We start from the raw sequence: 9,902 nt of genomic DNA on the forward strand, positions 1-9,902 counted from the left end.
TGTGGCCCTATGTGAGGGAGCCCTGTGTGGCCCCTGCTCTCTCCTGTGCTGACTGCTGGGCCTAGAGACTTCACAGTACAACTGGAGCAGAATAAACATTTATTTAGCATAAGACAGAAGCATGGACGTGAAGAAGCCATTACTGGCTATATAATCTCTGCAGGGGTGTGAGAGACAGAATATCTACCCCTATCCCCCCCACAGAACTTCACTTAACCATTTCACAGAGCGCTGCTGATTAATGCCGGGGAGCGTGGATTAACCCCTCCCGTACCCCGTTATCTAGAATGCGTACTGAGATACAAACAGAGTGACGGAGAATATGTGTTTTCCCAGCAGTCCTTGCGGTGACATCTCCGCCATCTCCACGTCCACCTGTAGCTCCGCCGGGCCAGTCAGTGACTTGGTGAGGACCAGTTCTCCCCGGTGTCTACCTGCTTGCTGCACCGTCAGCCCGCGCTGACCCTTGCCCCTGATTATGGTAAAGCGTTGGTTATCCCCCTGGGACCGTGGTGCTGTCATGGTGAACAGGACCCTCGGGACTGTGAGCTGGGACTGTATTGCGATGTAGTGGAAGGAGACGGAGTGAGGGGCTTCCAGGCAGCTGCTGCTTCCTACATGGCAGGGGCTCCGTTCACACTGACTGGAAACAAGAGGGAGAGCGGGTGAGATGACGGGGGGGCCGGGTGTAGTAGCCGTTTGATATAACGGGAGAATCACAGCGACACCAGTAACACTGATCCGGACTAATGTAACCAACTTCTACAAAACAGTTTGACCAGCTTCTATACTCAATCCTCGTGTCTACACCCACATGCAGTGCTAGTACCCCCAGAACCCCCTGTACTCACTGGGCCGAGGTCTTCACGTACGTAGCGTTCTGCTTGGGCCTAGGACACTCTGGACGCACACATGTGACCCCTCCATATAAATTAACACAGTGCTCCCCTCCAGCGCACGTGGCGTGATCCGAGACACACTCATCTATATCTGTGAGAAGAGAGAACCACCTGGTGATGGGGATATGGTGGGATCGGGCTGGGTATTGGTATCATGCAGGCTCTTACCGTGACAGCTGTTCTGCTGGGAATCCAGGGTGTACCCCTGTGGGCACACGCAATGGTACGAGCCAGGAGTGTTTACACATTCATGGACACAGATCCTGGAACCTGCTTTTCCTTGGTATAAACCACATTCATCCACATCTGTAGGGGAGAGAGGAGAGTGGGAGTGATAGTGTACAGGGGACCACAAGCTGGAAGTGCCCCCTTAGTGTTGCAGATTTATTTCTAGATAATATAAGATTCTTTATTCTAAATATAACCAAGTGCAGTTCTCATTGTCTGCTAGAGTACGGCTGATGGTTTACATGTAACACGGACACGCTGAGTTCTCTCTGCAGAATAATACTATGTTTTACTGATTATTTAACGCCACATGGTGAAAATAAGTAAAAGACTATTTATTTGTACGCAGATAATACAGCTTCTCTCAGGTGCAACAATGGATAACAATCTGTTTTTAAACTGATAAATTCATGTTTTGGGGACAAATGTTAAACGTGCAAAGTGTATAACGCCCAACCTACTGATTAGACCTCACATCCCTCTCCATATATAAATATTGGGGTTTAATGCTTGAACCTAACCTTTCTCTTGTATATAGACATACTAAATGTATTTCAAACTTAGCTTACTCTATAGGCCAAAGTCAGCTTGATACATTTTGCACCTCAATCTACGGTTTTGTTTTGCTTTGTGACTACAGCACCCACTAATGTGAGGTTATCCGGCTAGGCCGGCTGTCCCTGGAGGCCAGAGCTAGAGTTCATTTTACCTGTTAATTCTTCAAATACTTTATGGAAAAGTTCCCAAAATACTGGACCAGACTTCTCACCCCTGCAGCTAACAGCACTTATCACCTGCGTTCTACCTCCAGAATCCAACAATGAATCCGGCCTCTCTGCCTTCTCCAGCCAAGCTTTTTGTTTCTGGAATAACCTGTTATTCTTTCTTAATAACCCGAGTCCCTTGAATCTGCCGCCTGTCTTAAGATCTTTTGTCTGTCCCGTCCTAGACCTGTCTGCAATGCTCACTGTGAAGTGCGCATTACGCCCTGATATCTCAGGTATGTTATGCCCCAATTGTACTGCAGGCTGATGTATATGGGTAAGATGGAGAGGGGGTGTCTCTGTTATTACCACTATGCTGACTAAGTTATGATTAAACCTGATCAGTTCTGTTCCCACCAGCCATAGATCCGTGTTACAGTGTAGCACCCAGGAAGAGTAGGGTCATGTGGTTTGACATCAGGGAGTACTCCCAGTGCTGCCGTACAGAGTAGTTACCTTGGCAGCTGGCTCCAGCCTGGATGACGTATCCTGAATCACAGACACAGTGCTGAGTGCCATAGAAAGAAGAGCACCTGGCGGGGCGGAGAGAAGACGCGTTTCTCACAGGCGCTGTCTCTGCTGGAAGGGAAATAGTTCTATTCACTTACAGAGTAACCGAGCAGCAGACACTGAGACATAATAATCCTAAAATACAAAGTATCCCCAAGTCTGAGAGATGTGTGTTTCATTCCAAGGATAACTGCAGCTGTCAGGACATGCTGGGACTTGTAGTACATCCTTACTACAACCCGATTCTCCTCCAGTGCCGTTTTATAACACTGTCGGTAATATTTACATGGGTTATGTGGATAGACAGAGCTCGGTAGAGAGGGATCTGTTACAGAACGTTTCTAGAAATATAAAGTAGAATAAACTGAGAATGTTTTCCCTCTTCATATCCTCTATAAAAGTTTATTTACGTAACTGAGCAAAAAAAGATTCCAACACGACCCAAACCCCAGCAATACCTGTACAGACGGCCGGCTGTCCGCTCCAGGTCTGGTTGTCCAGACAAGTCCTGGTTTCAGAGCCGAGGAGACGATACCCCGGGTCACATAAGACGTGCAGTTCATGTCCTACCTTCAGCCTTCCGCCCAACACCCGGCCGTGACGCGGGGGCTTTACCGGAGGGCAGTTGTCTATGGTGAAATAATACAATGCGAAGAGACCGGAGGTCACCCAACATTATCCACTTCCCACAGAATCACAAACCATAAACATTCATCTCAAATACGATCTGCCCGACTTCATTCCAAATCTTCCCTCTTGGATCCAATCACAGATCTGGGGTTTACTTCCCGTTCTGTCCCTAATGTGTGTGTGTAAGTCACAAAATTATATATATATATATATATATATACATACATATACATATATATATATACACATACATACATATACATACATACACACCCGTGCATGATACTCATGCATTCTAGTCAAATCAAGATACTTAAGGTCTTAAAAAGGTTCTTGTCATGCATTTGGGCCTAGCCCAGGCCTCCTCAGGGGAAGAGCGTTACTTCCCGACGCAAGCGGCCTTTTTAATGTGTGTTCATGAGGTAAAATTACCTCACGAAAATGAGTTTGACCCCTCAACTCGTAAATTTAGCCTTTACTACCCCTCCCACGGGTGGAAGGGGGGATGATGGAAGTTAACTGACTTGACTATTCTAATTTTTTTGTCAAATAATGTCAGTATACCAAATTTCAGGTCAATTGGATGAGCCCTTTCTGAGAAAATAGTTTTTTACACACACACACACACTAACGCACGCCTCTACACATGTGTGTTCATGAGGTAAAATTACCTCACGAAAATGAGTTTGAGCCCTACCAAATTTCAGCCCTTTTTAAAAAAAATTCCCCACACACACTAAGAATTTAGTAGGTCAGTGTATAACTCCGCCCAGCAGGTGGCGCTGCAACTTGGGGTTTTTTTTTTTCACAGACGCCACTAAGCATTTATATATTAGATATATATAGAGAGAGAGAGAGAGAGAGAGAGAGGCACAGTGGTTAGTATTGCTGCCTCACCGTGCTGGGGCCGCAATCTGTGTGCCCATGTTTGCATAGGTCTCCTCCCACGGTACAAAAAATATACTGATAGGTTAATTGGCTTCTAACAAAATGAAGCACCGTGTGTGTCCATTTGATAGAGAATTAGACTGTAAGCTCCACTGGACCAGGGACTGATGTGATAATGAATAATAATGATGAGTATTAATGCTCGGTAGTGTTAGTAGCAGAGTGTTGGGTTGTTGACACCATGCACACACCTACACATACAAGATGCTGTGTTTTACACTAACCATTCTTATTCCAGGTTACATTATGGGAGGGACGTGGATAAACCCACCTTTTACCTTTCCTGTCTGAATATGTTCACTTAGATGGTTGAGTCTCCTGCTGAGGGTCCTCAATCCCTGCAGGTACGAGGCCTCATGGTCAGTGAGAAGTTTCTGCACCTGGCGCAGGACTTTGAGAGCTTCTTGCTTCTCTGTACATGCCTGAGGGCACAGAGCTGTGTATCTGACCTGCACGTGTCCATCTACTCAGGTGACCAACATCTGTAGGAGACACGTGTCCATCTACTCAGGTGACCAACATCTGTAGGAGACACGTTTCCATCTACCGAGTTGATCAACATGTTTAGGAGACACGTGTCCATCTACCGAGTTGATCAACATGTGTAGGAGACACGTGTCCATCTACTGAGGTGACCAACATCTGTAGGAGACACGTGTCCATCTACCGAGGTGATCAACATCTCTAGGCGGCACGTGTCCATCTACTGAGGTGACCAACATCTGTAGGAGATACGTGTCCATCTACCGAGGTGACCAACATCTGTAGGAGACACGTGTCCATCTACTGAGGTGACCACCATCTGTAGGAGACGCATGTCCATCTTTTGAGGTGACCAACATATATAGGAGACACGTATCCATCTACTGAGGTGACCAACATCTGTAGGAGACACGTGTCCATCTACCGAGGTGACTAATATCTATATATTATCTCAGCCTATCAGTCACATCCATTGTCTCTGACAACTGTTCATCTTGCTCCTGAACCCCCACATTTACCTGTCGCTGCTCACCTCTTTCCCACCACGCATTGTTCTCGTCTGTCCATTACAGTCACTCAGCATCTGGAGGAAGACACTCACCAACAGAACGGTCTTCAGCATTGTGACCTCAGTGACGATGAGCATTACAGAAAAGGGCTGGTCCCCGGCTTCAACCTGCAGCTAGAACACCCAAATGTACATAAATTATTAATGGAGAATCTGAGGTTTCCGCTATATGAGTTAGTCTGTGCATTCTGGTGTTACGAGTGGGCATGGTCTATATGTAAGATGGATACATCCACAGGCTTCCTTTACATCCATTTATATGTTAGTAAAGCTGTGAACAGCTTGAACACTGTTTATGAGGTTTTTACTAGCGTAACGTTTTTTTGAACACCGATTGTTCGGTTTCCATGTGATTCAATGCAAAGGAAAGTCTACAAACAGCAGTAAAAATTCATATTGGACATGTGGATACGGGCTGGGGGCCGTGGTGGGATTCAAATAAATGAACAACTTGTTCTCTGCCCTAACGACTGTTTTAAGTATACAAAAAGTTACACCAAAAGGTAGTTTAATATTTCATGCATTTAATACTCAAATAAGAACAACAAAAGAGGTTCACAAAACTAGATTGTTATAAGAAATAGTTTTAAAATATTAATGAAAAAATATTAAATAATACCTGACAAAAAACTAAAAAATATATAAAGTACCAACAATGGAAGTTACATGACTACACATACATTGAATGCTGGTGGCCCAGTGACCCAGCCCAAGATAGACCTCTATGGTACCGGCCTGGGGGGCAGATGCCCCCTGCCCCTGGACATAAAGAAGGTAAACGAAGGTACTGTAGGGGTGTTTTTATCTCAAGTTATTTGTACACTGGTGTCTGTTTTATTTACATTTTTTGGGTGCACTACATGTGCCAGCAGGCCTTGGGTGCCAGGACATGCTGACATTTCTAGTACTACAAGTGCCAGCATGCCCACACACTTATTGGCAGCCCAGGCATGCTGGGATCGTAGTAGACAAAACTCTTTTTTACTAATAAAACTTTATCACCCCCCACCCACCTCCCGTGGGAGAGCCCCAGGACTGGGTACCCCTGGGGGGGGGGGGGCGGGTTGTATATGTTTGTGGACCTGAACTACCTACGGGATCCAGCCCCGGGCTGACTGACCTAGGGCTGGTTGTCATTATGGCAGAAGGACCCCACTCTGTCGGTATCCCTGCTATAGTGCCACCAGCCCCATCTGGCACAGCCTAGTGCTGGGTATAGTAAATTGCAGCATTAGGGTTGGTTAAACCTAATGACATTCCGACTACTTCCCATCTACCCCTTAAAGAATGAAGCTGTCTGTGTGTCCTGCTGCCGTCGGTTCTCCCTCATTGCTTTCATGGAGCACAGACCTGGAGAATGCACCATATATGGCACATGTATGTAAACTATAACATGTAAAACATGCTGACATATCTGCTGGTAACCTGCCACCATCCTGATCCTCACAGTTCCTCTGAACCCCTAACAGACAAGTTATATATTCCAGCCCCAACCTCCTACCTGTCCTGCTAGAAGTAACGTGCAGGCTCGGAGACGTTCCGTGCAGCCGGAGTCTGGGATGTGACAGGCAGAGGTGAGGAGAGGATTCAGTCTGCGGTACAGAATCCTCCACATTCCTCCCAGCCAGGCGGAGTCACCTCTCTGTACAGTAAACATCTGCACAGCAACAAGTCTTGTTTGTTAGGACTATCTGCAGAGTATCGCATCTAAACAGACACACCGCAGAGCGTTACTTCGCCAGACACACACCGCAGAGCGACACTTCCAAAGCACACGCCGCAGAGCGTCGCTTCTCAGGCACACTGCAGAGTATCACTTCTTAAGCGCACGCTGCAGAGCTTCACTTCACGCCAGGCACACGCTGCAGAGCGTCACTTCTCGCCAGGCACACGCTGCAGAGCGTCACTTCTCGCCAGGCCCACGCCGCAGAGTGTCACTTCTTGCCAGACACACGCTGCAGAGCGTCACTTCTCGCCAGGCACACGCCGCAGAGTGTCACTTCTCGCCAGACACACTGCAGAGCGTCACTTCACGCCAGGCACACGCTGCAGAGCGACACTTTTTAAGCACATGCTGCAGAGCGTCACTTCTCGCCAGACACACGCCGCAGAGCGTCAATTTGCAAGCACATGCCGCAGAGCGTCACTTCTCAGACACACTGCAGCGTGTCACTTCTCATCAGACAAACGCCGCAGAGCGTCACTTCTCAGGCACACTGCAGAGCGTCACTTCTCATCAGACACGCTGCAGAGCACCATTAGTGACCACCTCAGGGCAGAATCTCCCACTATACACATATATTTCAGTACAGACACTGACTGCTCTGCTCTGTCTCTAGATTGGATCCAGACTCCGTCAGATAAATAGAGCCTGTGTCTCCTACTTGTGGGCAGAGCTGTATCCGTGTTATTTAATGCTCAGCGAGTGTAGGAAAGTTACAGGAGTAAACATACCTCTGTGTACCGGGAGTAACATCCATAACACGGAACCTACATGTATCACTGCGGGGGAAGGGGGAACAAGAACAATAAGTCACCAATATATCAGGTTAATTGCACCGTCTGTACAGTCTGCGGACCCTCCACCATGTAGGGGGGATACCAGGCGCCTGGCTGACGCTTCATCCCTCACGTTACGTCCCTGTCATGTAATATAAGAATGGAACCTTCTGTTTTACAGACACACAGATAGGTAACAATGTATTAGACCTATAGACTATATTATATAATATACTGTGCTGCAATACAGAAACATTGCCAGGGACTGTGCCTGGAAACTAAGGACTGGTGACACCTACCATCCATCATACTTACCATGGTGTAGTAATATCCCCTATGGTCACTAAGACTTATTTACAGAGTGCAGATCGGCAATTCTGCTTTATTTGTGCAAGTTCCCCTTGCGTTGCGGGCGTGGCTTGTGTAAAAATGACTAAAATCTCCCAAATTATATCTCGTACTCACTATTAAATACCAAGTTTTGCCACCACTAAGATTTAGTTCAAGGGCTGACACTCTTAGGAGGTCTTCAGTTACTCTCTGATCACAGTTACTGTAAACCAAACAGCTCCCGTAATAAAATAGCATTATAAAAAAAAAACAAGCCTGACACGTGAATAATCCCACGTTATTAATTGGGATTTATTATGACAAAAAGTAACAACTCTTATGGAATTAAAATGGTGATAGCAAATGAACATACAGAAATATAAATGCAAAACAGTTTTCTTACATTAAAACAGGAATAAAAACAAATGTTTATAGCATACTCACGTTCTCTGCTGCCTGGAAATGCTGGAAGGTATGGATAAATCATCACTTGAAACCCCAAAAACTGACCATTTCTAAAGTAATGTAATTACCTTTAAATTATTTTCCTTGCCCAAACTTCCCTTTACGGTGACATCACTAAATGAAGTGTGCTGGTATGCTAATCTGTTTTAGAATTGTTTTATTGCCCATGTTCTACCAATGGATTCTATAACTATTATAACTTTTTTCTAAAACATAGATCTATGACATTCAGTCCACTAAACAGGGTGTGATTTTTCTGCACATATGCATAGGAAACACTATTAGGTTATATACATATCTTGGAAAGATATATTTATCTCTATAGCTTCCTCGTAGAGCAGTTATGTACATATGACACATTTCATGTGGCTGGTTTCACTGGTAACAAATTTGTAAAGAGGTCTCCCAAAACATAAGAGTGAACAGCGCCTCATTTATATATTACTTTCATAATGAGCCCTTAATCGTGACAGTCTCCCAAAAGCTGGGTGCCCACCTCCCAGTCTATGAAACTGTCCTGGAAAATCAATCTGCTCCTAGCTTTGTGGATCCACCTGACAATACACTTGGTGCAAAGTGTGAGAACGTCACAAAATTTCAATCTCCGAGAACGTTAAGACCATCTCCATTGCTCATTTCAGCCTCTGCCATATAACACTGCTTGGTTTATCCTCATTATAACCTTCATGTAACCCTTAAAATGAGGGGTAAGAGCATTGTCTTCATTACATGTGGAAGTGGAAGCACAAGAGGCGACTAATTGTAAGCCTAGGAGGTGGTCTCAACCAGCTCAGAGGAGGAATTGAAAGGAAACGGCTGAGTGCCATCCTGCAAAGCAGAGAGCGTCGCTACAACTGCGCCTTCTCCGCGAACAATCGCATCGATATAATCTCTTAATAAACACAACATTTTGTTGTTGCATATGGGTAGAAACGTAGACGCAGTCATGTCTACTCTGAGTCTAGTGATGAGCGCCCCCAAGATGGGTTCCAGCGCCCTCCAGTGCTGGGACCCATCTTGGCCATAAGTCCACGCGCGTAACAGTTAAAGGTCGTCGTCATATGATGTCATAAAGCGGCATTTACACCGCGCTCAGACGTTTACCTACATGAGCCTCACTGCACCGTGGATTATAAGATGGAGTCACAGGATGATGCGTGGAATGTTCTCCAGCGGTGGACACAGAAATCCTCACATGTTCTTCGTCACGTATGTTCATGACATGCACTCTGTGTCGCTTTAATGAGGTCGCTCTCCTTCCGCCTGGTCTGACCAGCGATCTGTGAGGAAACAGCCAGTGATCCCGCTGAGGGTCAGCGTTTCGCGACCAGGGGGCTGACACTTAGGAGGTATGTTCTCACCTCACACCTCCTCATGTTTCCCGCCTGACGTAATGGCGCATGCGCATTAATAAGTGCTGTGTGCAGCTTCCTCCACATATGTCTGACTAAGGTAACACAGAAACGTTGAACACAAAGCTGACATTATATTACATTATATAATATTACAATATTGCTGCAGTCTCACATCGTTGTACGTCACGCAAACCCTCATGGACCCCGTCTTCTTACGGCCAGT

General features: G+C 46.0%; 1 protein-coding gene across 2 annotated transcripts; it reads right to left on the reverse strand.

The window, feature by feature from the left end:
- Window positions 1-91: 91 nt before the first annotated feature.
- LOC142104618 (fibulin-7-like) lies at window positions 92-9,872 on the reverse strand. Of its 2 annotated transcripts, none has more exons than XM_075189398.1 (8): window positions 9,433-9,872; window positions 4,995-5,144; window positions 4,251-4,401; window positions 2,860-3,030; window positions 2,348-2,470; window positions 1,068-1,205; window positions 852-990; window positions 92-643 (listed from the first exon to the last, which is right to left on the reverse strand). In XM_075189398.1, exons 1-8 carry the CDS (start codon window positions 9,541-9,543, stop codon window positions 283-285), a joined length of 1,344 nt encoding a protein of 447 aa, XP_075045499.1. In that variant the 5' UTR covers window positions 9,544-9,872; the 3' UTR covers window positions 92-282. The 2 variants fall into 2 exon arrangements, with proteins under 2 accessions (XP_075045499.1, XP_075045498.1); XM_075189397.1 differs by lacking the exon at window positions 9,433-9,872 and adding an exon at window positions 6,532-7,080.
- Between the last annotated feature and the right edge of the window lie 30 nt (window positions 9,873-9,902).

The sequence above is a fragment of the Mixophyes fleayi genome, chromosome 10, assembly GCF_038048845.1.
Source record: "Mixophyes fleayi isolate aMixFle1 chromosome 10, aMixFle1.hap1, whole genome shotgun sequence".
NCBI classification, from domain to species: domain Eukaryota; kingdom Metazoa; phylum Chordata; class Amphibia; order Anura; family Limnodynastidae; genus Mixophyes; species Mixophyes fleayi.

Excerpts from the sequence above, each read along its gene's own strand:
- LOC142104618 (XM_075189397.1), bottom strand. The coding sequence starts at position 6,687 with ATGTTTACTGTACAGAGAGGTGACTCCGCCTGGCTGGGAGGAATGTGG. Across the intron at positions 3,031-4,250 it reads TCAGACAGGAAAGGTAAAAG|ACAACTGCCCTCCGGTAAAG; the intron begins GTGGGTTTATCC and ends ATTTCACCATAG. Across the intron at positions 2,471-2,859 it reads ACAGCCGGCCGTCTGTACAG|CAGAGACAGCGCCTGTGAGA; the intron begins GTATTGCTGGGG and ends TTTCCCTTCCAG.